The sequence below is a fragment of the Oryzias latipes genome, chromosome 21 (genome assembly GCF_053564925.1).
Source record: "Oryzias latipes strain Hd-rR chromosome 21, Olatipes_Hd-rR_3.1".
Classification (NCBI taxonomy): Eukaryota; Metazoa; Chordata; class Actinopteri; order Beloniformes; family Adrianichthyidae; genus Oryzias; species Oryzias latipes.
In genome coordinates, this window is record NC_136257.1 from 4,759,745 (window position 1) to 4,787,742 (window position 27,998).

A 27,998-nucleotide genomic window follows, 5' to 3' on the forward strand; every position below is an offset into this window, starting at 1 on the left:
AATGTTTTTCTTGTCTGGCTTCTCACAGAAAACAGGATTCGAAGGAGGTATGATGGCCTTTAATGAGAAGTTGGAGACAAAACAGGCAGGGGGCGCATATAGATCAGGGGTCAGAAAATAAAACACTGATTTGTATTTTTGTGATTCTTACTTTTAGGGTAAATTCTTACCGTACTAACAATGTTTTTTTTTCATGAATAAAACAAAGAGAAACTGGCCTTTTTATGAAATAGTTCATAACTTTTGACAGAGGTTCGAATGACTTCCTTTCAAAATAAAAGACACCGTGGGTCATCTAGCAGCAGGTCGTGGAACATCAGCAGTGATTTAAAAAAAAAGTTTATTTTTCTATTTGTGGGGCATCTCTGCCAGAAATGATTCAGTCTAACTACCAGTTACTAAAATTAAAATTCAGAACTAATGAGGTGACCCTTACTGTATTTAAGGCTCACTTAAAATCCTTGAGTTTGTTCAAAAAGTAGAAAATCTGTTGTATAATCCAGTACCCCTTAACTCTGTTTTTTGGTTTACTGACACCCAATGGTTTTTTGTGGCACATGGTGCAAAAAAATGTGTCCAAATGTTTTAGTCTGACTTTGTAAAACAGGAAGCCAAACCACTAAATGGATTGTTGGAGCATTATGGGTACTGTAGTCAGGATCCTCGTGGACAGATGCCTACAATCCTTCAACTGTTAGTGAATGACTTGAATAAAGTTACTTTACTTATTTTATTTTACTTTACTTACATTTGACATTTAAGTTATTTTGAAAAATTAAATCTTTCTAGTTTCCTTTCACTAAAGAACGGAGAGGGAAATGAACCTTATGTGGCTTTGAAGCCTCAGGTTACAGACAGACGATGGTGGTTTTGCTGTTGGTTGACACTCAGTTAAAAAGAAAAACTTCTTTTAAGTTAAATTTATATATAATTGAAAAACACGGAGCGTATCTTCAAACTTACAGACGTTTACTAAGCCAGTTTGGGATTTTATTTTTTGCCATACATCTTTTTCCTCCATTCATAAATACATTCTTTTTTCATAATTTTTAGATTTTTTTTAAGTCAAATCAACTTTCAGCTTTTAGTTGAAGAAATGCGATTAAAAATGTGTTTTTTTTTTTGGTGAAAAACTTTGAATTGCTTGTTGAAAATGGGTGTTTCAGCTCCTTTTGTTATGCACATGCAGAGGTTTTTTTGTTTTTACTGAATGAGGGGGTGTGGGGGAAGTCACCAGAGGAGCAGATAAGAGAAGAATGAAGGCCGGCTTCAGGTTTGTGGAGCCTGGGAGAGTTTGTGAAGGAGTCTGCCTACTTTTAAAACGATGGCTGCCGTCCGAGCAGTGGGGTCACAGCCGAATCCCCTCCACATCTATGGAGGTCGGACGTGTAACCTGTTGATGGCTGGTGAGTTTTTACATGGTCCTCGCAAAGTTTTGGTTCAGTTTTGCTGTTCTGTGGGAGAAATTAGAAGATGCGTATCTGGTTGATTGCTATTAATCCTTCAATCCATTGTTTTGCTGTTTCTTTTCTATTTTTCATTTTATTATTTTGTATTTATCCCACAATGGGAAATTTGTTCTTCGCATTTGACCCATCCCCTGGGGGAGCGGTGAGCTGCAGTCGAAGCGCTCGGGAGGCAGTAGCGTTAACAGTCTTGCCTAAGGGCCCTCACTGGCCATTGATGGGGTAATTGCCCCATTACCATTCCCCTCCGGGAATCAAACTTTGGTTTCCTGCGTGGTAGCATTTCACCTTTCCAACCAGCCGCTCTTTCTTTAGTACAGTATCTTTCAACATTTTTTGGCACTTAACTCCCACAATTTTTACCTATTTTAACCATTTAACCATTAAAATATTAAGCTCTTCCAGCAATGACTTTTCTTCCTTTAAATCCTTAAAAGTTTCTCAAGATATTCCAGGATTCCCATTGAAATAGATAGGGAATCCTTGGTGCAGAAGCTCGCTGGTTTGATACATTTTTCACAAAAATATCTTTTTTTTTACTGTGCTGTCTTTTTTACTTTATTAATGTTCAACTTTGATCATTTCTTTATTTCTTTATTTTTTTGACAACTATTACCCATTAAGTTTCATATTCATTCACCAATATAGCATTCAACGCTGCATTTTATTCTGGAAATGCAGCTCCTTCTATTGTTTTTAATTGTTTTTTAACTTTGAAAAATAAGGGTTTGCCTTTCTTGGAATAACCTAAGAGCTTTCTGTCAAAGTGGCAACTTTTTGTGTTTTCTGCATATTCCGTATTTATATATTTATGTATTTGTATATTAAGTATTTATTTCATTTGACGGTGTTGCTACTGCAACTGAATTTCCCTACGGTGATTAAAAAAGTTGATCTTAATCTTCTGACTCCTGTTGTAACGCCTTGGTCTCAGACTGGTGGTCAGACAGAAGTCCTCTCCATGAAGCAGCGTCCCAGGGCAGACTCCTCCTCCTCAGGTCGCTTGTTGCACAGGTGCAGATGTGGCCTTTCTCTCCACCCATCATCACACACAGTTTGCCTGACCAGTACAAGGTCACAGACATTTTGAGTCACCTTATAATCCCACCTACAGGGCTTCCACGTGGACACGCTGACCATGGATGGGGTGTCTCCCCTCCACGAGGCTTGTCTTGGAGGTCATTATCACTGTGCCAAGTTCCTGCTGGAAAGCGATGCAAAGGTGAGAAGGTCTGAACATAAATATTTTCACATTTTAGACGCGTTCACAAATATGCAATTTAACCCTCTTGCAGAAAAAAAAAGGCACAATGATCATTTACACGGGAACTGAAGAAGTTTGTAAGAATAGTTGTATGTTGAGTTTAGAAGATGCTTTTTTCTCGCGAAAGCTGGCTTCTTCAGAAATCTGACACGAGGTTTTTGTATTTGGGCTATGTCTGAATTCCTTCACTACTCACTACATAGTGCACAACACAGCTTGTTTACCATTTTCTAGTGCTGTCTAAATCTACAATTCCCTAATCCAGTGACCTAGAAATTTCCCGGAAGTCTCTGCGAAAAACCAGTGTACATCGATGCTCACTAGATTGGCGAATATAGACCACAATGCATTGCGTTTGGACGATTTCTTTTCAAAGAAAATGTATTTAAATGTATGTTTTAAAATAACATATTAATGTTTTTATCTTCAGAATTTAGTGAATGCAAAAATGATTGTCACAAAACGCTCATACATCAATTAGATTTTAACTTTGTGAAAACGATGATGTCATATTCACTGTTTAAACAAAAGAAAAAAAGAAGTAGAGAGCATGGTGGTGTCCCAGTTGCTTTTAAAATCCAGGGCAATACATAGTTTTTTATATAGTAGTTCGGGGTTAGGGTGGGAATTCGGACACAAGGTCAACCAGTTTTGTGAGCAGACTTCAGGGAAGTCAAACCCCCCCCTACCCTAATTATGGAAACCTGGTTTGTGCTTAAGAGGCCATCTACAGCTGCAGTCTGGTGTCTCAAAGGGGTGTAAACTAACCTAACAATGGCTCTGAAACTGCTGAACCAAGTGATCTCCTCAGCAGGTTGTAGTACCCTGTGGAGGGGGGGTCAGAATACTTTCCACATTTCTGAAGCTGTTTTAAAGTTCCTTAGACAAAAGAAGTGCTTGGAGGACCATCTTTGTGGCTCTGGACACACCAACGGTCTATTCACTTGTAAGCGGCCCTCATGTGTCTTCATTAGCTGACTTGTTTTGGTCAAGTTTATGCAGATGATGTTTATTGGGCACCAACTCCACTGATAATAATGCCCTTCCATTTTTTCTGCTTACTCGTCACCACAAAGAAAAGTGAGTAATTTGGTCACGTATGAAACACGACTGAGAGGGACCGAACGGCCAAGGAGGAAATCAGAAAATTCATCAAATTTAAAAGAAAGTTGTTTGTTTTTCTTTACAAAAAAAACCTCAGAGTATTTACAAACTAAGATTTTCAAGAGACCTGTCAACAGAAAACAGAATTAACTCAGGTAACAAACTTAACTTAACCAAACAATTACGTAAACTGACCTAACCAGAAGACAAACCAGGGGAACATACTGTACAGCGATCAGACCATATGAGGGCATGGGGGAAGCCAACAACGTCTGACAAAGACTACAGAGAAGGCTAAACACCAAAATTGGTCATTCGGTGGAAAAAGAAAGGCAAAAAAGTAAAAATACAAGATTAACAAATTAATAACCGAAGCAAACTTAATTTAAATAGGTCCATTGTTTCTCCCCTTGGAGACGTGTATGGATGCCCAATTGCTGGACTATTTCAAGACCCACTCCACTAAAAAAATGCGTTTGAACTGTTTTAATACATGCTCTATTTTCTGTTGATGGAAGGCATATATGAAAGAAAGTACTGTAAATTAATTTTGCATTTCTGAGCAACTGACAAAAATGCTGTTTGCAAAAATTCAATTCAAATCATACATGATTATATATCCAGTAGCTTGAGTGGCTTGAAAATTTTACGTCACACAGAAGAATTGAAAAAACAAAAACTGTACAGTTCTATAAGATCGTATTTGTGACGTAGAAAATACGCTGGGGGAGCCACAAGCTCCCTGCTCCGCTCCATTCTGATGCATCCACTCGCAGACAAATAGATCCATGAGCGTCTCTGCTTCCGTCGCCTGAGCTGGAATCTGGATCTAAACTGTGCGGCTGGATAGCTCCAATAACGCTTGCCAATTTTGTTGCACCGATTGGGGTTGTGAGGGGGGCTGTGAGCCATAGCGGGAAAAGCACATAAACAGAGAGATGATGGGAAATGAGGTAGGGCTCACTCCGCTTCGACAGGAAAGGCAGATTTTCAAAGAGCAAATCTGACTGTTGTGACGGCGGCACGTTAACGTTGGTAGTGGGGTCATCTGGACCCCACAAGGCAGCGCAAGGGTTAACGTTTTGCCTTTTTTGTGTGTGTTTTGCCCATCCACTGTTTGGCATCTAAAAAAAAGTGCTTTCTGTTGTGTCAGGCAGATGCAGCCTCAGCAGATGGCGCCACACCGCTCTTCAACTCCTGCAGGAGCGGCAGTGCTGCTTGTGTTGGGCTCCTCTTACAGCACGGTGCATCCGTCCACAGCACACACCAGCTGGCTTCACCCATGCATGAGGCCGCAAAAAAAGGTGCCCAAAAGCAAGCGTTTGAAAGCGTGCTTCCCAGCTTCGGCTCTGATCCAATGCTCTGTTCCCACCAGATCACAGAGAGTGTCTGGAGCTGCTGCTGGCCTGCGGAGCTCAGCTGGACACGGAGCTGCCGGAAGTGGGCTCCCCACTTTATTCTGCCTGTGGAGCAGGAGCGGCTTCCTGTGTGGAGATGCTGCTGCTTGCAGGTGAAGGAATACCCAACTTTAGTTTACTAAAGCTGTTTAGAAAGTTTAGAATTCCTCTAGTTATAGAGATATGTAATAAGTAGCGAACAGAATCAAGTTTTAAATAGAAATTTGAAATATTGATCCAAAATAATGGTTTCCAAAAGTAAGTTCTCTATATTTTACATGAATGAATTCCTTTTTTAGTCACATGAATCTTTCAAGCCTGATTCACTTCTTTAAAATAGGGACAGAATAAAAAAAATATTAAACCGATGTATCGTTTTGTTGTTAACCAAAAGAGTAAAAGAGTAATTACATCGTCTCCATTGGATTTCAAAGCTGTGATAAACTTTTACTTTACAAATAACTGCTCAGAAGAGGAACAGTAACCCCGGAGAACTCGAGAACTATTTTATTCTGGGCTTTTAAAGCTTATTGGTCCTTTTTGTTTGTTTATTTTCAGCAGCCCAAAAATGCAAATAAAATCAATTAAATAAAGAAATTGCAAAAGGTTTACATAAAAGTAATAATAATAATAATCATTAATATTATTAGTAATACTTACAAGTTAGCTAGGTTAAATTAAGAAAAAACCAACAGTATAGTTTTATCTCACCCCCAGAAAAAAACAAATCAAGGTTTGAAAAATAAAAATAAGATTTAAGGTATATAACTAATCAATATCGCGTCTTATGTGTTTTTATTCAAAGCAAGCCCTGACAGAACTGGAATAATATATCTGCAACTTTTGTTCTGAGTTTTATCAGGGAACATCCTAACATTTTATCGCTTTTTAAGATTATATCACATCTCAAAAGAGCTTTGGGAGGAGAAGTGTCTTAAGGAGACATTAGGGGGAGAAAATGGTCACACTTTATTTTGAAGTGCAGCACCGGCACATTGGAAGTCAGGGTTTGATTCCCAGGGGGCGCAATGAGCTTCATCCACTGTGGGTCTTTGGGCAAGACCCTTCATGCTGACTATGTAGCCACAAGCAGACCAAGTCTGGGTCTCCCTGTGCCGGTCCCCAGCCCGGATAAAATACAGGGTTGAGCCAGGAATGGCGTCAAATCAGTGACAGCTGATTCGCTGTGGTGACCCCTAAAGGGATATGCCAAAAGATGAACAACTATAACAACATACTTTATATTATCAGTTTTTATTTCTAATTGGTCTGATATTTTAGATTTTATATATTTACACCAAAACATGAGGTTATATGGCCCACTGAAGAAACCTCCTGCTCCGATAAATGTAGGTGCAGATGTTGGCGTTGGATGCGGGCGGGACAGTCCTCTCCATGCCGCCGTTCAGAGAGGGGATCTGGGTGTGGTGGAGCTTTTGCTGGACTTTGGGGCAAACGCCTTTTACGGAAATTCAGAAGGAAGGACTCCTCTGGATCTGTCTGCACCAAACAGCTCGGTTAGATTTGCTCTGCAGAGAAGAGGTGTGTGGAAAACGTTTCATCCGTCAATCTGTCTTTTACAAACTGGAGCCGAGCAGCACCCTCTCCTCTCTGCTCAGGTCCGTACTCTCTGTCTCAGCTGTGCCGCTTCTGCATCCGCAAACGTCTTGGACGGAGTCGTCTGCACCGAGCCCCCAGCCTTTCCCTGCCTCCCAGGATGCAAGACTTCCTCCTCTACAACTGATGCACCACCTTTTGTACTTGCTGCAGACCCAGAAATGTGAAAATCAATCCATCTAGACGTGGAAAACGGGGTTATCATAATACAAGATCAGTCCAACGTGCATTTACATTTTATTTTATTTTTGCAGCCGACTATTTTTAGGAACGTTTCCAAAAGCCTCTTTTTTCCCACAGGTTTGTGTACCTGTATAAACGCTTTTGTTGCTCCACTGGGAGCAAAGGGAGTGTCGCTAAAATCAGAGTCTCTTTAAAATGAGGGCAACAAAAACAATAAAAAACAGTATTGGCTGCAGAGATGCAGATGTGCGGTTATCAAGCTTCTGCAGCCACCACAGCTGCAAGCAGAAGAACATCAATTATCACCGTCTGTCTTTCTTTACAGATAATAGTTTTGAAATCCTCTTTTAAATCCACTTTACATAACAGCAGTTATAAATAGTATATGGCACAGAGTCATAACCTTTGTTGTTTCCAACCGTTTTAAGTTTATTCAGAATAAAAGTAATTTTATTCCAAAAAATTCAATTTTCCTAAACCCTTAATAATCTTTGGACTCACCGTTGAGTTTGCCGGTCATGTTGGTTGTTGAAAATGATGCAGGAAAGACCCCGACCCCCCCATTAGTAGACTTTTCATTCAAACTTAGACGTGAAGGTTTCAAAAAGTTTTGAGCTTTGACATTTTTGGTTTAAAAAAAAACAAACACACGAGTTCTGACACAAAATTGTTATCCACCTGGAATAAATCCTGGGAACATTGTGTGTAGTTTAGTGGAGTTTCTGCCTGGGCTTGTGTTTCTTCTTCACAGTTTTTTTAAGTTTGTCCTTTTTTTGGATTTGTACATTTGTATTTGTTCTCAGTTGACCTTGAAAACTGTTTGTTTTGTACATTTCTTTTAAAGACTAAATTAAGTACCGGTACTTGGAAGTGACGTTTTTGCAGTTTTGGGTTGTTGGTGGAAATATTGTGAACTATAAACCAAAAAAATATCTGTAAAAATAGAAGAAGAAGCTGGGATTCTTTTAAATCAAGCCTTGCTACAAAAACCTTTTTAAGGATAAATGATTGGAGCAAAGGGTAAAGTTCAATCTTAACAATATCCACATGAAAAAATTACTCAAAATAAATATTTTTCAAATTTTCTAGGTTTTTTACTTGTAAACTTTGAGCTGTTGCCTCGTTTACACAAACTTTTCTTTAGTCTCAAACAAAAACCTGAAATGAAACTATTATAAGATGTCGTAAGGCGTTTTGTTCTCACAACAGGACAGTCAGAGACATTTAAAGCCCATCTCCGTTTATCTTTTGATCTATTTTCAAAGGCCTCTCAGTGGTCGTTTAATAATGATGACGTCGTTTTTAGCTTGCGGTAAATCTTAAAAACCTGTGTCGTTTTCTAGGATATAGTTTCTGCACAGTGGCAGTAGTTAAAAACTGCCTCAGTATCGTGTGGGGACTGTTGGCACAGAGCAACCCCGCCCCCCTTCCACTCTCTGTTACTGAGATCTCTCTGTTTACACGCTCTTAAAACAGTCCCTTACTCCCCCCCCAACCTCACATGAGCGAGGCAACGAAAATGCCATGTAGTATTATTCCTATCCAGCTGTTCAGTTCCAAACCAGAGATGCCAGCTCAGACGAGGAAAACAGAGACGTACGCGGATCTGGCCTAATGAATAAGCTCTTTTTTAAATGGTATTCATTCGTCTGCTCCTGATTCACGACGATTTGATTAAAGAAATACTCAGAAAGGCCATTTTAAGCTTCATTTTCTTTATGAGCAAAACACCAAAATCACGGTTTTTATTGCAGAGGGTCTCTAAGGATTTACATGTGTTCACCTTCCATGTGTTCCATGGAGGGTGAACCTGTAGCTATGAGTCCAATTTAAGTGTGGGGGTGCATGTAAGACCACCAACAACACAACGGAGCCAGCCGAGGAGACGACAAAACTCCTGCAGAGAAAGTGGCGAGCGGTGGGCTTGAGCTGTGCGTGGTGGCTGGTGCTGTTCGGGGGGGAATTAATTTTCCAAATGCCACCCTGAAAGGTCACTTCTGCTGAGTCCCGAAACACGTTGCTGGACTCGATAAAAACTGACGGGTCTTTAGTCGGGCTGCAAAGGAAAAGCTCAGCCTTCAGAGGAACGTCTGGAAGAGATACACGCCGATTTTATCCGTTTAATTGTGCGTTTCGTCGATGCATGTTAATTAATTTATTTTAGCGTCTATTAATTTCGCGCCTCCTGTTTTGGCTCCACTGACATGTGTTACTCTGTGGGAAAAAGGTCAGAGCTTCAGAGAAAGGGCCTGAATGAAGATTTTCCTCAGTGACAAATCCATTCCAACATTGCATGTTACATGTTTTGTCCTGCGATAATACAGTGGCATTAACCTATAATTAAATGTGCGTTTCCTAAATGGTGATTTATCACAGAAGCAGTTCAAGTATCTTGGGGTTTTACTTTGAAGTACTTGTCAAATTTAAGATTTATTACAAGATTGATCTTTTTTTTTTATGTAGACAAGATAGCCTGCTCTTATCTACAAATCCTTAAAAGCAGGGGCGGAGCTACAGTGGTGCAAAGGGGGGCAGCTACCCTCCAGCAAAAAGCTTTGCCCCCCAATTTTGAGTCAAAATTAGCAAAATTATTGACAAATATTAAGAAATCACCATAACAAGCTTCAGAAAATCGTCGTCTTTCTTTTTAAAAGGAGGTCATTATTTCAACGCTTTGATGTACATTTCTATTGGGCTTGAACGAGGCTGACAGTCTCAGGCTGGGAAATGCATACATTAGAACACATAAGACTTACATTTTAGATTTAGTACAAACTTCCAGAAGTGTGAGCTGTGTTTGGATTTCCTTTGTTTGTTTGCAGTGAAAGAAAACAGAGTCATTTGATGTTTAGAGGTAGCAGTGGATGCAGTTTATCTTTGACTCACACAAATGTTTATTTGTTTTCCCAAGCAGGTGTTATGATGCTTTGTCTCCTGGTACCCTTACCCTTTTTGGGCCTTCTGTGATCCCGTCTTATGCTTCACTGAAGTCAGTCTCCTCACCTGGTCACTCAAGTACACGTGGCTCACCTCCTCATTGCTAGTTCCTCGCAGTTTTCATGAATTGCGTGCTGAGTTTGGCTGCCTTTGGGTTTGTCCATGGAAAATCCTCACAGCAGGAACATGCTGAAAAAAACAGAGATGTCTTTGTGCCAAACCACATTTGCAAAGAGGTTTGTGTGAAAGAAAGTCTTCAAATACTGATCGACATTTACTGCATGTCAAATAAGGGTGAGGGGATTCTTTTACAGACATAAAATCACATGGAAATCCTTTCACCCAGCGGTCACCATGTTCTTTGTTATCCCAATTTTTTGTTGTGATAATTTGTAATCTGTGAGATATTCAAGTTATAAACTGGCCATTCAGATGGGTGGTCTCACACTGAATGTTCGAAATGATTGATTGACCAATTCTCCCAAGCCCACTTTTGAGTGGTGGGAGTGGACTTCCAACAAGCTCACTCCTGATCTGTGAGAGTGGTTGCCATAGAAATGATGACTCGGACCAATCGCTGCTTACTGACATCGTCTGGTTCCAACATGTTGGAAAAAGAAATGGTAACTGAGTTGGTTTCCTTCTGTTGGAGCCATGGGTGACATCACAGTCACTCAGTCCAGTTCTCATATACAGTCAGTGGAGGAAGCTAAAGTGTGTATGGGCGGAGCATCAACACTAAATGCCTCCAATAGACGGGAAAAGATAATCAAAATGGATCTGTTTACAAGAAAGATTATTGTTTGATGCAGTATCATATGTCTGGCAGCAACTCAGGATGCTATGGCCTCTTTAATGTTTGCATTCTTTAGCAGAGATGAAAATAGGGAATATTTCTTAATTAGGGAGAGATCTGATGTAATGTTTTTCCACTTGGAAAAGAAAAAAACAACAGTGGTGACTGACTGGACTGGGTCGATTGTTCATTTTTATTTTTTTAAATCACAGCTTGTTTCCTTTAACATTAATATCCTATTTTAAAATGTGAAATCAATTACATTAAAAGCTAAAATAACAACATCTACAGCTTTTATGTACAGCAGACGTGAAATCTTTTCAAACACAGAACTGACACATGGATAAATATTATATATTGATTATAAATGAATGAAACGTGCTGTTTGATAACATCACTGGACAGAACAAAAGTGTAGCTCCAATTTCCTGTCAACCTGACCTTTACATAGTTTACAGCGAGGCTTGCAGAACACTGTTCAGGCCGTCTAACAGGAGACAAGCTGGTTCAACAGTTAATACATCGAGGCTGTTTAGTCATTTTCAATCAGACTTTGACTGCCACAAAAGCAATATTACAGAAAATGAACTTTTTAAAGCAGATTAGATGGATTTACAACACGCTGCTTTGGGAGGGTCACCCAAACTGAAGGGTCACCTTTGAACTGAAGACCAAAGGGGGCTTTCCTCACACCGTGGTCACGTTTGTGCTTGCACTGTTCTGGCTGCGCAGTCGCTTGGGAGAGCTGCAGCACAGCAGCTGCTTTCTGAAGTGCTTGCTGAAGCTCTGGCTCATCAAGTACAGGGCGAAGGGGTTGACGCAGGAGTTGGCGAAGGCCAAGATGCGAGCACAGACGCTGGCGATGAAGTGACCCAGGGACGTGTCCACCTGGTGGTAGTGGAAGGAGCGGTACAGGTAGATGGCGTGGCTGGGGAGCCAGCAGACTGCGAAGAGGCCAACGAACACCAGCACAGTTTTGGCCAGACGCTTCCTGGATTTGATCTGAAAGAAGGGGAAGATCATATTTAAAATACCCTCTAGAGATTTCTCTCATTTTTTTAATCATGTGTTTGTGGGTTTTGTGAGCTGGAACCCCAATTTATACAAAAATGAACAAACTAATACTTAAACACGCCCTGAGTCTGTCTGCTAAGAAAATTTAAGTTTGTTTTAATGGAATTATGAAAGTGCATACACTTTTCCATGATATTTAAATTCTTTGGAGAGGCTGTGTATATAAATATTTTTCTTCATTCAAATAATTGTGAAAATGTGTAGTTGTGATGTAGAAAACATGCTGGGCGGGCCACGAGATCCCTGATCGGCTTTATTCTGAAGCATCCACTTCTAGACGACCAGATCCACGTGCGTCTTTGATTCCTCGCCTGAGCTGGAATCTGGATCAGAACTTTAGGACTGGACAGCTCCAATATTAGTTTGCCATTCTTGTTGGTCCGGTACTGTTAGGTTTGGGGAGTGAGGGGCTGTAACCTAGCCTGCAAAGAGATGGATGACGGGATGTGGGGCGGGGTTACTCTTTGCCAATAGTCCCACCCACAACTCAGAGGCAAATTTCTGAGGAACTCCTGCCCCCCTGCAGAAACTATGTCCTAGAAGACGACAGAGGTTTTGTTTGTTTTTATTTCTGGCTAAGAACGACCACTGGGAAGCCTTTGAAAATAGATCAAAAGATTTAAAATGATTCCAGGAATAAGTATTAGCAAGAATAGCCATCCAGAAAAAGATTCCACATCAGCCATTCCTCTGTTGACCCCCTTAACCCTTGTGCTATCTTAGATGACCCCACCCTTACATTGACGTGTTCTCCCTACCAAGACAAAGGTGGATAAAGGTGGAAAGATTTCATGTAATCCATCGACACCAGTGAAGATCACAAATCATTGAAGAAAAAAAGGTTCAGAGCTCTGTCTAGTGGGTCTAGATGACCCACCTCCCAATGTTAAAGTGCCTAGGATAGCACAAGGGTTACGCAGCTGCACTCTTGGCATCAAAAAAGAAAACTGGATGAAGACATTTCCTGGCTCTGTCAAAATATCCACACAAAAAAAAGAAAAAATTGCCTTTTAACTCCTCAAAGGTCAGCAACCAAACAGCACGCCCTCTTTGTTTAATCCTAAAGACAGGAGCATTCCAGTCTCCTGTTAGTAACTGTATTGTGTCTGTGTTATCAAGCACGGAAGTAAAAAACTCCAAATTAGTTTTCAATAATCATAAGGATATTTATTTACATTTTATTTCTATAAAAGCAAATTAAATACAATTGAGCATTTCTTAAGAGTTTGATATTTTTATCAAAGCAATAAAATCATGTTAATTATACATCAGTATGAAAAAAGAGCAGATATTCCCATTTGAAGGGACTGTCTATTTGTATGTGGTTGCATCAGAAGTCTGTTTTGTTTTTGTTTTTTTAACAGTCATCTTAAGCGTCTTCATTGGGTCCCTGTGTGTTTGCTGAGCCCCTCAGCCGTCATACTTCATATTTCAGTCAGGCACCACTTGCCCTTCCCACTAAACTGACATGAATTTAGGTCGACACGCTTCATACTCCAACGACACGATCTGTTGCAGCACAAACGCTTCTTCTAATGAGCGCGTATGGCGCTCTGCAACAATATCTCCTCTGGAGGGTTCAGAGTCGTGATCCAACGCCGAGCGCACACGGAGAGCAGAGGATGGGCTTTTTCGTCTCCTACTGATCGAGAACTTTTCTTCTGCCTGGAAAGAAGCCCCAAGCCTTTTTCAAAGATTCATCTGCCTGCATGCGATTTTTTAAATCCATCTCCGACTGTTGACACTTGAAACGACTGATGGAACCAAAGAGTTTGATAGAAAATGGAAGAAAAAGAAAACCAAGATGGGCAACAACAAAATAAATAAAGCCACAACCAGAAATGTTAGCCAGCTAATCCAGCCAAATGATAAATAAATAAAATCAACTAATAAACAAACACAACGGAATGACTTTTCTGCCACTTCAGGGTTTCTTTAACCTTGAACAACTTTCTTCAAAGTTAGTTTGATCATTTAGTATGTTTAAGTTTTAATCACGTTGGGTAGCAGCAATAAACAGCAGCAAATAAACAAATAAAATAAAAATGAATACATAAACACATAAATAAATAAAAAATTAAAAAAATACAGCAGCTAAATTTGATCCTGTGGGTCAAATTTGTCTCATTGCTGCAAAATTCCAGCTGGTATGACTTTTTTTTTTTTTTTACAATAAAACTCTACAACTTTATCTCAAATGTTACTTTACTCATTTGTGGAAGATTTGGCCTTATAAAATATTTTTTAAAAACTGAGGAAGGTTTTTTAAGACAAACATAAAAACGTTTTATTATTATTTTTTTCTGTTTTGTGGACATTAGAGCTCTCCGTATCTTCATTTGAACCCATGCTCATCTTTTTTTATTCATCAATAGTAGGTCTGGGCGATAAATTGATTTTATTGATACATTTAAATGTGATGTTTTGAAAGATTTCTTTGGGGGAAAATCAAGATTTGAATTTGGCAGGACTTCTGTTGCCTGGAGGAAGGTCAGCCCGGCCGTTGATGCGCGGATGTGAAAATGCCAACAAGCAGAGAGACGCTTGTTTTGTGACTTCAGACTTGGAGCATCAAACCACACGCTGCAAAATCCATTTGAAGGCTGTTGCTACAGGAAGTGGGAGTCGCACACAGACTCTGTGATTAAGTGTTTGTCTCACAAAGCACCTGTCACACTGTCTCACAAGCATTTTTACAGATTTTTTCTTTGTTGCACTGTGTGTTCATATCAGCTTCCAAAGGAGGTGTTAAATAAAACTGTTTTTGTCAAATATATTCAGTCATTTGTAATTTTTGTTAAAAAAAAAACATAAAAAAGAAATAGGAAGAAAGAAATCAATTACAATCAGAAATTGAATTTGGTATGAAAAACTCTCAGAGTTTATTTTTTGGCCTTACTAATTTTTGAGCCTTACTCAATAGTATTCAGCAAGCTATTGAACTTGGGATGGATTGATAAGTGATGTTTTGTGTATTGTTTCCAGATCGTCCCAAGAGGGGACCTTCATCAAGAACAGGCTAAAAATACAGAAGGTCAGTACCAGACCCCCCCAGAAATGAGTAAAATGGTATGTCCGTATTCCCACCCTAACCCCTATATAGTGTTGTTATTTTTTTTTTTTTTTTTTTTTTTTTTTTTTTTTTATTGAACTTTTCAAATACAAAACATACAAACTCCAGCAGAGGATGAATACACCACAAAATACAAAAACACTAATGGGGGTAAAAAATACTCTCAGTCATAAACATTAAGTGTTGAAACACTTACAAAAAATACAAATAAAAAATAACAGGAGCCAAATGATAGCACAGGACAGACACTAGAATAAAAGCCACAAAGAAATTTGTTTAGATATTTTTTTAACACCTACCGAGGATTGTAATCTTTTCAGTGAGGAATAATATAATTTAAAATCGTTAATAAAACCTGGGAAGGAGGGCTTGGAACCTCTCCACTTGCAACAGTGGATATGGTATTTTCCTAAAAGTAAGATGATATTAATGAAATTTGAGAAAGAATCATCAATATTTTCCATAAACAGCATGACATCAGAAATACCAAAAGGGGGAATATTCAGTTTTAAATTAATCCAATTCCTTATTTGAGTCCAGAACTCTTTGGAGTAATCGCATGAAAAAAACAAATGTTCCAGTGTTTCCTCATTGGAGTTACAAAAAATGCAAGATTCCACATCAAATTTAAATCTGCTTTGAAGAAAATCGGAGACAGGATAATATTTATTTATTATTTTGAAATGAGTTTCTTTTACTTTGGGCAGAACAGGCCATTTAATATACTTTGAGTGTGCTTTAACTAACAGAGATTGGCTGTTGAAATAAGAGAAAGATCTAAAAGAGGCTCGATTATGGACATGATAAATTCTTTCTTTTAAACAGTTGTTCAAAAGATTGTTATTTAGTTTAAAATCTAAGAAATTACATCCATTTATCTGTAATTTTGGTAATGAGATAATTGTTCTATGAGGAGTAAAAACAGTGTTCTTTATTAAATGAATCAAAGCAGCAGGAATAGCTCGACATACTTTTTTAAATTCTTTAAGGCTGCAGGTGAGACTGTATTTATCTATAAATGAAGAAAAAGTCAATAAATTACCGTCACTGTCAGTTAAATCTGTAACAAAAAGAATGTTTCTGTCAAACCAATCCTGTTTAAATATAGATTTCCTACCAACTAATACTGTTCTGTTATTCCATAATGTTGATCCATGGGGGGTAAAATTGTGAATAAATATCATTTTCCAAAACTGAAGAACCTGTTTATGGAAGTTGGACAAAATGAATGGAATCTTGTTGACTTCAAAATCACATTTCAAAAGGAAGTCTATGCCTCCTAAATGTTTAAAAATGGATCTTGGGATATGAAACCACATGGAGTTACTATCAACCAGAAGAGCTTTTAAAAAATTAATCCTGAAAGTACCGACCATAGCTTCAAAATCTAGAGCCTTGATGCCACCATTATCATAACTTTTGACCAGTTGGGAACGTTTGATATAATGTGTTTTGTTTTTCCATATGAATTGAAAAATAATAGAGTTAACTTTCTTAATGTTTGGAGGGGATATGTATAAGGAATAGCAGGGATAAATAATCTTAGAGACGCCTTCTGCTTTGGTTAACAGATTTCTCCCAAAAACAGTTAAATCTCTTGTCAACCAGCGACTTAAACTTTTCTTTATATCAAACAATCGATTTGTAATGTTGACTTCTTCCCTCCTTAATGTGTTTTTAGACAATAACACACCCAGATATTTCACTTCATGAACAACCCTAATGGCTTCAATAGTTTGGTGCTGACACGAGTGAACGGGGAGGATTTCACATTTGGAAATATTTAGCTTCAAGCCTGATGCTTTGGAAAATAACTGAAGCCTACTTAGAGCTTTAACAACCTCTGCATCGTTTTTTAGAAGTAAAGCAGTATCATCTGCAAACTGACTAATTTTGTATTGCTTTTCAAAAATAGAAATACCTTGAATATCATGACTATGTTTTATGAGGATGGTTAATAACTGAGTGGCTAATATAAACAGTTTGGGCGAGATGGGACAACCTTGTCGGATACCCCTTTTAATTACAAATCGGGGAGTAATTCCTGGATTTAAGGAAACTGAACTATAAATATCATTATAAAACATTTTAATAATATTACAAAATTTATCACCAAATCCTAAAAATTTCAGGGCTTTAATTAAAAAGGAATGCTCCAATGTGTCAAATGCTTTATAAAAATCTAGAAATAATATTAAACTATCTGGGTCAACAAAGTCACAATAATCCAATAAATCTACTACCAACCTGATGTGATTATGGATATTTCTTCCTTTAATGAATGCTGACTGACACTCATCCACTAAATCCTTCAGTCCTGTGTTTAGACGTTCTGCAAAAACATGAGCCAAAATTTTATAGTCATTGCATAACAAAGTAATTGGTCTCCAATTATCCAAATATAAAGTATTTTTATTAGGTTTGGGGATTAAAGTGATTAACCCCTGTCTCATTGTGTTAGAAAGGCTGCCTGCTGAGATACATTCCAGAAAAGCTTCATGTAACAAACGTCTAATATCAGTCCAAAAGAATTTATAAAATTCTGCTGTTAAACCATCCAAGCCAGGAGATTTCCCAGAGGACATCTTAAGAACAGCAGCATCCATTTCCTCAATGTCTAAATCGTTTTCCATAAAATGTTTAAATTCTAAGTCAATGTTTTGGTTCAATCCTTCAATGCTTTCGAATAAAATTTCACAGTCAGCTTCGGAATGATAGGACTTATATAAATTGGAGTAAAATGTGTGTATTTCTTTGTTAATTTCCCTTTGGTCTTCATAAACAAAATTATTTACTGATAGTTTGTTAATTTGCTTTTTTAATTGCCTTTGTTTTTCAAGATTAAAAAAATATGTGGTATTTTTTTCTCCCTCTTCAATCCAGCGAGCTCGGGATCTTACAAATGCACCTTTAGCTTTTTCAATATACAAAATGTCTAACTCGCTTTGTAATTTATTTAATTCTAATAATTCCTCAGTCGACAAATCCATCTTTTTACATAGGTCATTAATATTTCTTAAAATATTTTGTTGTTTTAGACGTTTCAATCTTAAAGCACTTTTACTAAATTCAATTGCAAGACTTTTAATTTCAAACTTAAACCATTCCCATTTACTCACAGGTGACATGTCCAAGACATTCACTTCTGTTATTAATTCTCTAACCTTGTTGCAAAAACAGGAGTCTTCCAAAAGCATATTGTTGAATTTCCAAATTTGAATTAAATCAGTTACTGACCGATTACATTGAAGGGATAAAGAAACAACACAGTGGTCTGTTAAGGGGGAAGCAGAAATGGAACATTTATCAATATATTTTACTAATGATGAAGATATTAACCAATAATCTAACCTTGAAGATTGTCCATTTCCTGCAGCATTAAACCATGTATATTGCCTGGTCACTGGGTTCAGAATTCTCCAATAATCAACTAAATTGACAACATTCATAAATTCAACCACCAGATCATCAAACTTGTGACATTGTGCTCTAGGTGGATGTCTGTCTAACCAAAGGTCTGGCGCCAGGTTAAAGTCACCTCCAACTATGACATTATCAGTTAAATGAGCATGTTTAAGGTCTAGAATTTGTTTACATAAGTCTGAGAGGAGTGTTTTGTTTTTAGCTCTTTCATTATAACCATATACACAAACCAAAATAAACATTTCACCGTTAAACTCAAATATTAATATCAACCAATGGCCATAGGTATCCCCAAAATGGTTAATAACTTTTCCCGGGAATTTGTTTAAAAGTATCATAACACCAGCTGAATGAGAGGTCCCATGACTGACATAAATAGAATCACCCCACTGTAATTTCCAGAAGTTTACATCTTCTTCAACTGAATGGGTTTCCTGCAAAAAAACACATTTAGCTTTCTGCTCCTTACAAAATAAAAAAATAGCTTTTCGCTTAACATTGTTTTTAAGCCCCCTAGTGTTTAAAGAAATGAAAGAAAACATTTAAGAATTATCAAAAGCACAGCAACCGCAGAAGATGTGCAGGAATGAACAATATTGTCCTTACCAGACAATTCAATGAGCATTCTTCACCAAGAACATGAACTGACAGAACACTAACTCTCACTGACTGTAATCTATTGAGGGTCCACTCTTCGATTGTCGATCAGCGCGTACCCCTCCTTCAGGAACGCTCTCTGACCCCTCTTCCTCGCCTCTTGGACCAGCGGCCACAGCTTGGCTCTCGCCTCCCTGTCCTCCTTAGAGAAATCTTCTTTGAAGTGGATGTGCATTTCCTTGCAGACTCTCGCCTCTCTTGACCGTTTCCACACGTCATCCCGGACCACTCTGGACACAAACTGCAGGATTATCGACCGCGGCATATTGTTGGAAGTCGCCGCGCTCCCCTTTCTTCCCAACCGATGGACCGTGTCAACTGCCTCTCGCAGGCGGTCCGCGCCGATGGGAACCACCCTGGTCAAGATGCCGATGACGGTTTCTCTGATGTCCTCTCCATCCTTCTCAGCCAAACCATTCAGCCGCAGATTCCACCTCCGTTTGTAGCGAGCATGCTCAGCCACCGCTTCCCTTAGCCGCTTGTTGTCTCCTTGAAGTTCAGCCACTCTTTTCTCCAGATGTTCTAGAACTCCTTTATTCCTTTTTATAGCTTCTGAGTTGGCATCAATTCTTTCGTCAAACTTTTTCAGTAGGGCTGTCTGCTCATCCATTTTGGTCGTTTGCACGTCGACCTTCTCCGTCAGGGCGGCCACGGCTTCCATAATTCTTTCGAACATACTTTCATCCTGCAAGTTCTGCCCGCTCCCTTTCTTTTGCTTTTTAGGATGAGGTGCTTTGACTGGAGTGTGTGCAAGGTTCACTAACTTTTCTTTGGACCTTTCTCCATCCCCTGTAGTGACTTCAACAGCTTCCTCAGTCATCTCGTGAATATCGGACTGGGAATAATAGTCGTGCTCGTCCATTTGCATTTCGGTTAGCTTACTTTCGATTTTCAAAAGGAAGAAAAAAACAAGTTTACGGTAGTCCGCGATTCCTCTCACAAACTTTAAATAGAAACTTAGAAAAAATTTCAGTGTTCTTGGTTATAGAATGCAAAAAAAAACTCACAAACAAGGACAGAAAAAAAAACTCTTACACCGGAGCCCGCAAAGTACGTTCGTTCATTCCGCCATCTTGCCTCCTCCTATAGTGTTGTTATTATTATCGCAGCTATTATATATTGCACTACATAGTACGACGGAGTTTTAGGGACGGAGTTTTAGGGCCACGGTGAGGAAAAAAAATTCTGGCCAACGTGACGAGATTAAAGTCGTCATGTCGACTTTAATCTCGTCATGACGAGAAAAAACTCGACACAAAGTTTCGAGAAAAAACTCGTCTTGTCGAGATAAAAGTCGAAATAAAGTTTCAAGATTAAAGTCGCAAAAAAACTCGTAAATTTACGAGATTATTGTGGAAGTGAGCATCATGCAGAGCAGCAGGTGAACGCCGTGCAGCAGCAGAGCAGACCACCTAAACTTTGTTAACAGGTGAGCTGAATGTTTATTGATAACGTTCCAAATGTCTGGAGGCTCATTTGATTGATTTACAAGTTATTAAAGTTTTATTTATTGATGGTTGGTTTGCAGGATCTCTGCAGCCCGATGAAGCCATCGGGAGTCCCTGCAGCTGTTTGCTTGAATCTTTTCTTCCTCCACCAAAGACCAGATCTCTACGTTTGTGTGATGCTTCCGTCTGAGGAGGAGAAGCACTTTTTGCCTTTTTCAACGTTGTAATGCTAATATAACAGACTATTTTCATTCATCTTTGTTTTTTAATGATCAAACGGGTCGCTTCATCTGCAGGAGGGGGCGTATGGAACACTGTTTACTTCCGCATTGGTGATCGGATGACAGGTTGATGACGTAAGGTGACAGATGAACTTCAGGTTATGTGAATGAAAAGGAGGATAAAGGCCGCAGCGATCCTCTACACCCAAACGTGTCTCTGAGCTCCTTATTTTACAGATGAAACTCCGCTTTACACCGAACTCCGGAAAGACTGCTACACGGAAAATAATCTGATTTTGAGTCGCCAAAAGACTCAGAATCTCTTTGTTTTAAACCTATAATCCGGAAATAAAGCTTCACAAAAGGCTCCACATATTTCATCTTCAAGCTAGGCTCCGATAAACGGACAACGTCTGGGTTTTCTCCTTGTTAATCTATGAATTTTTCCCCGTAAATTTACGAGTTTTTATCTCCTAATAAAATTTCTTTTTTTTGGTGGCCATAAAACTCTGTCGTAAACTCTTAAATACAAAGCCACTAGCTCACTAACATTAGCCATAACACTGAATACTCCTGAAAGACTCAGCTTCACTTCTCTCGCGCAACATTGCGACTTTAATCTCGAAACTTTATTTCGACTTTTATCTCGACAAGACGAGTTTTTTCTCGAAACTTTGTGTCGAGTTTTTTCTCGTCATGGCGAGATTAAAGTCGACATGACGACTTTAATCTCGCCACGTTGGCCAGAATTTTTTTCCCTCACCGTGGCCCTAAAACTCCGTCGTAACATAGTGCACTATATAGTGCGTTCGCTATTTTGTAGTGCTGTCCGAATCCACAATTCCAAAATTGAGTGCCCTAGAAATTTCCCAGAAGTCTCCGCAAAAAACCAGTGTGCATCAATGCTCACTAGATCGGCAAATATAGACCACAATGCATTGCGTCGGAGCAATTTTTGCCCCAAAAAAGTAACGTATATTATTATTTAAACTTATTTTTTGAATAAATCTTGAATAAAGACAGTGGACTCATTAATAACCGTCACAAAACGCAATTAGATTTTAACTCTGTGAAATCGATGACGTCACGTTGGCTGTTAAAAAAAAAAAAAGTAGTGAGCGTGGTGTCCAAATTGCTTTTAAAATTCGATATTAGTTGAATATAGTTTTTGAGTAGTTAGGGATTAGGGCGGGAATACAGAGACACTACCAAAGAGTTCTTAAAATTTGAAAAATAGTCGGTAACACTTTATATTAAGATTCCTTAACAAGCTTTGTTAACACATTAACAAGCATTATAAATGAATTTATAGGGTGTTAGTAAGACATTTATTAGTACAATAAGTCTAATAAGGTTTATTAAATTACTTAGTTAACACATTTACAAGCATTATTATTAGGATGTTTTCAAGATGCTAATGATGCATTTACTGATATTATAGGTGCTAAACAAATGTGTCAGTGTTAATAAGCTTTATAAAATTTATTAACAACCTTTGTTAACAAATTAAGAAGTATTATTATTGTTTGGGGGTCTAGTAAGATATTTATTAGCATTATAGATGTCTCACAAAAGCCTTACTAACACCCTATAAATTCATTTATAATGCTTGTTAATGTGTTAACAAAGCTTGTTAAGGAATCTTAATATAAAGTGTTACCAAATAGTCTTTTAATAAGCAAATAAAAATTCTGCCAATGGGATAAAAAAAATGGTCTTACCAGGAATTCTTTATGTGTTTTCTCAAACTAAGCTTTTTTTTTTTTTTATAGAAAAACTGTCTAGGATTATTTTTCAAGAATGTTTTCCTTAACCCTTGTGCTATCTTAGATGACCCCACCCTTACATTGACGTGTTCTCCTACCATGACAAAGGTGGATAAAGGTGGAAAGATTTTATGTAATCCATGGACACCAGTGAAGATCACAAATCATTGAAGAAAAAAGGTTCAGAGCACTGTCTAGTGGGTCTAGATCAGTGTTTTTCAACCTTTTTTGAGCCACGGCACACTTTAACCTTGACAAAAATCCCGCGGCACACTAGCATTAAAAAAAAAAAAATAACGGATAAAAACAGTCTGTATTGATCCACAGTCCCTCCATGATCTCACATGCATTTTTGTGCTAATTGTGGCAAAAAAGCTGGAAGTTGCAGCTGTTTTTTCTAAGAGATGTAATAAAAGCTAAGTTAGAAGATTTAAAAACTTTTTGATTTGTGTTCGCTGTTGTTTCAAGACGTTAAGAGGAGAGACTCGTGCGCCAACACGCTCACGCTGTCACTTTTAAACCAATGCATCATGGGAGATGTAGTTAAATAATCAGCCGAACGCAGAGAGACTCGCGTCTCTGAGCTTCATTGTTTTGTTCACTTGTTCCACGGTCTGACACCGGATTCTGTGCAAAGCTACACCGCTAAAGACGAGCTTTAGCTGGTATTTTTGTTAGAACTGAGCGACTTTATCAGCAGAATTCAGAGCAAGGAAGTGAAGACTTTAACCACTTCTGATTGGTCAGACTGATGACGTGTGATTAAGAATCCAAGAATGATTGGTGGAGACAGTTAAAGGGGCGGGACTTTTCAGAAAATGGCTTTAGTTGCTGCTAAATCGCGGTACCGTCATTCTTATCAAAATGTTTTTAATAGAATCAAATAAACACGAAGAAAAAAGTATTTTTATGATCTTTCATATAGCTAATTTCTTAGTGTTTTATCAGGACCTGTTTGGATGAACAAAGAGCTGAAATCCTGGAGATGGAAAATGTTTTTAGATCAGTTAATGAGGACAATTTCCCACGGCACACTTGACCATCTCCCACGGCAGACCAGTGTGCCGCGGCACACTGGTTGAAAAACACTGGTCTAGATGACCCAACTCCCAATGATAAAGTGCCTAGGATAGCACAAGGGTTACAATAAGGGTCTCTTTACAACATTTCCGTGTTTGCAGAGTAAAAAGATGGCACCTGTTTCTGCACATGCAGGTGTCCCTCGGCTGGGAGGTCCGCAGAGCTCCTGACCAGACTGCGAGCAATGAAGCAGTAGTAAACCGAAATGATGAAGAGCGGGATGATGTAGAAGATGAGGAAGGAGGCGGTGGAGTGGATCTTTGGGTGCAGGTCCCCGGCGTGGGGGTAAGGCGCGCAGGTCACGAACGTCTCGTTGGTGTGGCTGGTGGTGAAGGTGTGCAGGTCTGAAAAGACGGCCTCTGGAACGGCCAGGGTCACGGAGAGCAGCCAGATGGCCGCCGCACGCACGCCGACGCCGAGCGAGGCGCTGGGTCTGTGCATGTCCAGGGGTCTCACGATGGCTTTGTACCTGCGGGAGGCACAGACTGTTTGAGGATCAAATTAGCTTTAAGGAGCTCATCACAGATCCATTAGTGGGTGTAATCAGAGAGAACTGCAGGAGAATGTTTCATCATTTTGTCACGGAGCACTGCAACTAACCTCAATCAGAAAATGTCTTCAATCGGCATCTAACTGTGCAGAGAAAACAACATTTCTGCTTTCTCCGAGGTCACATCACGCCGTCACTCAACACTATAGGCTTAACTGTAGGACCACATTGTTTTTGCTATTCGTCTTTCTTACTGCGCCTCTGACAAAAACCACAGATTAAAATCCTCACCAAAATGTATTGAATGACACCCCCCACCCCCACCCCCACCCCGATGACATCACAGCAGGAGAAACTGACAAAAATCAGGAATGGGGCCAAAATCTGTAACAAGACTCAAAAATGATTTTTCGGAATTTAAAAAAATACACTCTTGTCGAGGATCTCCAAAGGAAGTTCTGAAATGATTATATGATTATGGGATGGCCAGATGACCCACGGCTTGGCGACCATTTTGTGGCAAAGTGTTTAATTTAGTGATTTTCGCACAATATGGGAAAAGAAAACTTCACAAAATTTCACACACACAGGTTACAAATGAAGTTTAATTGACCTTTGACCTCAGGAGGAGGCTGCCATCTTGAAATTTCTAAAAAAAATACCTTCAGAACCTTCCTGTAAATCTAAAGTCCTCGTGTGGATGTTGATTTATCGCCTCCTGACTACTTGGAAAAAATGTTGGTTTTTCTCTTTCCAAAACGTGAAGTTGATGTTGTGATGTTGCTCGCACATTTTTTGCTGGAATAAAGTTAAACTTGAATACCCAAAAAGCAGGGCAGGCTGACAGAAACAATGTGAGATATGAACATATTAGCAATGTGGCCATGGTTTAAAAAAAAACCTACGTTGCCAAGGAAATCCAAATGTTTACTTTTGCCAAATCCTCTAAAAATGACACAGACCTATTCATCGTCCCCGAACAACCCAAAAGTAAAGTGGTTGCTATGGAGATAAAGAAAAAGAAAATCTGCAGTTTTGAAAAAAGCGTTTTTTTTCTTCTTTATGAATTTGTCACATGCCGCTTTGACCAGAGTGGAAGAGGCAAAGCGGGAGGGTGAGCGGCAGCTGCTCAGCCAGTGATGGGCTGGCAATGGACGGGTATGGCGCCCGTGGGCCGTACAACTCCACTCGCAACTTTAATTTTAACTTTAGTTCCTCCGCAGAAGCCATCTCTCCTTCGTTTCAATTCCGCATCACCTCCGTTTATAGCAGAATCGTTCTCCTCTGCCACTTTTACACACCAAATGTTTTCCTCTGAGAGCTGGAGAGCAGCAGAACGCTGGAATAACGCAATGAGCTGCTTTCATGTTTACTTTATCTCCACTTAAAGCTGCATCTGTGACCTCCCTGTCCTTAATGGAATCACAGTCTAATCTCACATCAGCACAGGAACATTTGAATTATTAGATGTCCTCAAGTCAGAGCCATCAGCTCATCTCTGCAGGAGTAAAATTGAGAAAAATGTGGTTGCATAGCAACAATAAATTAAGAAATTCATTCGTTTTAATATGGTAATAAGATGAAAATACAGTATTAGAAGATGAATCTTGATTTTTTTTAGGGGTTCCTTCATAAGCCAGACGTCTGAGACTAATTTTTTTTACACGTTCTTAATCATTAATAGCCTTCATCTGATGTTGCAACTTTCTCTAACCAATCACAGACGAGCCTAAAAGTTTAAATTTGATCCTATCGGCTCTCATTCATGCTGGCCTGCTCCTCCTCTTCATCACTCGCTCCTGGAGCTTCAGCTCCTGCCTCCTCACGATGACTCATCTTCAGTCCTCTTCATCCTCCAGGGCTCGCTCAAAGCCCTCGCTATTATGCCAGAAATATTTATTTGGGCATCTTTTCATCAGTGTCTCTTGATTACATCAGAAAATTACATCAACAAGAATCTCCTGTTTGCTTAACGATCCCCATCAACTGCTTTTATATTCTGACGCGACTCAAATGTGCTTCAGAGAAGAGTGGAGGAAAATGAGGAAGAGCAGACCGATTTTCTGACAGCAGTGCTGGGGATTCGTTTAAACAAACACGACAGATTAAGTGTGACAGCTTGGGTCAGACATGTTTACAAAGCCAAAGCTGAATTGTGTTCCATCAACTTTGGTTTGTCTCTTGTTGTGCTAAACAAAACTGGTTTGAGGGAATTCTTCCAAGGAAAAAGTCCTGGAGAATTCTACATAATTCAAATATTTTAAGCATTTTTTTAGGCTTATGCATAAAGGTACATGTTTTAGATTAGTAATTAGGATCATTTGGATTTTTATTACAAACATTATAATAGATTTGTGCATCACTGTCTGAGTTTGTGTGAATAAAGGTCCAGCTCCATTTGTTGACGTTTTTTATTTTTTTTATTTTTTTTATGAAACTCGAAGAAAAGTTATTTTTTCTGAAAAAGAAAAAAAAAAACATTATAGATTAAAAATCCTGCAGAAACAAAAAAAAACATGTTGGTGTGTGGAGAGAGTACTGGGATTATTGCAAAACATTACAGCAAAAATGAACGAGTGAAGGTTTTTGACCTAAAGTTTGAATAATGAAACCAGAAAATGATCTTTTAATAATGTACAATTAAATTGTAGTGATGTGCTTATTACTTCTGTCTGTGTGAGGCAGTCCAGACTAAATAACCCCCTAAATGTTGTATTATGCTAAAGATCTGAAAAGCTTTTCATAGGTCTTCAGGAAAACTGACCAAAGCAATTTTAAAAAAAGAGCAATATTTAGCATTAAAATGCTTTTGGGTGCAATCCTTGAATTGTGGTTTTTAATGTTCTGTCACTTTTGCTTTCATGCTATTTAAATAAATAGATATTTTGACTTAAACAAGATCATTTAGCCCTCTATTACGAGTCTGTTTTTGTAACTTCCAGAAATCTTTTTTTTAAATCTGCTGGTAATAAACTTAAAATCATTTGGAATAATGTCTATATTTTGATTGATTATTTAAGCCAAAAGTTCAGCTCCAGATCTCAGTGAGGAGAGGAGGACAGAAATGGAAGGATGGGAGTTGTACCGGTCAGCAGACAGAGCGGTCAGGGTGAACACGGACACTCCCACAGACGTCAGCTGGATGAAGGGGATCAGTTTGCATCCAACCCGCCCGAACAGCCACTCGTCCACCAGGTAGCGGCTGGCGTCCACCGGCGCGCAGGTGAGCAGCAGCAGCGCGTCCCCCACGGCGAGGCTGGACAGGAACAAGTTTGGCACGGTGCGCATGGACTTCACCAGCAGGCAGGTCTTCACCAAAGTCACGTTCCCGACGACCCCCACCACAATCAGGATCCCGTAGACCGCGGCGATGCCGATCCCCGGTAGCCAGACGCGGTGCGCCCAGTGCGCGCTGGAGGCGTTCACGCACGGACCCCCGCCGTCCTCCGGGGTCAGATCCTCCATGGCAGCGCGCGGCAGAGGGTAGGGGGGCACAGGTTGTGTCTGATATGTGCTGCTGCGTTTTGCTTCTTTATAAAATACCAGCCCCCCTGCAGCCGCGTGCGTCACCTCACATAGGGAAATGGAGAAACGATGGAGACGATTATGATTATCCACAATTAGCGCACAGACTGATGTGATGACAGGTATTATTTATCATTTGAAAAAGAAAAAGGTATGTCGGAAAAGTGCAGTTATAAACGGAACCTGCTATGAGTGAAACTAGAGCAATTAAAACAAATATGCAGCAGCCCCATCAGGAAAAAAAAGAGTTCTAATGTCTTTTTGCTTCAAGACAGAAGAAATTAAATGTAATGGATATTATTGGTCATCTGTTTTTAACACAGGGTTATGATGTTTGCACTGAAAAAATAAACATGATTTTCTTAATATGTGAAAAAGACACCTTGTGGGCAGAAATGGTTTCAAATTTCACTTAGAAAAATGAAAAAATGAAGAGTGTTTAAGTGTTTTGTGAGTGAAATTGAAGCATAATATCAA

At 39.1% G+C, this 27,998-nt stretch overlaps 2 protein-coding genes across 12 annotated transcripts; one reads left to right on the forward strand and one right to left on the reverse strand.

The window, feature by feature from the left end:
• Positions 1-1,178: 1,178 nt before the first annotated feature.
• Positions 1,179-10,308, forward strand: asb11 (ankyrin repeat and SOCS box containing 11). Of its 11 annotated transcripts, none has more exons than XM_004081419.5 (7): positions 1,179-1,406; positions 2,401-2,480; positions 2,581-2,688; positions 4,988-5,138; positions 5,210-5,344; positions 6,585-6,773; positions 6,851-10,308. In XM_004081419.5, the coding sequence occupies exons 1-7, from the start codon at positions 1,325-1,327 to the stop codon at positions 6,973-6,975; spliced, it is 870 nt and encodes a 289-aa protein (XP_004081467.1). In that variant the 5' UTR covers positions 1,179-1,324; the 3' UTR covers positions 6,976-10,308. The 11 variants fall into 11 exon arrangements, with proteins under 11 accessions (XP_004081467.1, XP_078795235.1, XP_078795234.1 ...); XM_078939109.1 differs by having other exon boundaries at positions 2,581-2,696; positions 6,851-8,729; XM_078939108.1 differs by having other exon boundaries at positions 2,401-2,696; positions 6,851-8,729.
• A 1,009-nt stretch (positions 10,309-11,317) lies between these two features.
• On the reverse strand, positions 11,318-27,795 carry LOC101154817 (gastrin-releasing peptide receptor). Its single transcript, XM_004081511.5, has 3 exons — positions 27,082-27,795; positions 23,624-23,975; positions 11,318-11,766 (listed from the first exon to the last, which is right to left on the reverse strand). The coding sequence occupies exons 1-3, from the start codon at positions 27,459-27,461 to the stop codon at positions 11,452-11,454; spliced, it is 1,047 nt and encodes a 348-aa protein (XP_004081559.1). The 5' UTR covers positions 27,462-27,795; the 3' UTR covers positions 11,318-11,451.
• Between the last annotated feature and the right edge of the window lie 203 nt (positions 27,796-27,998).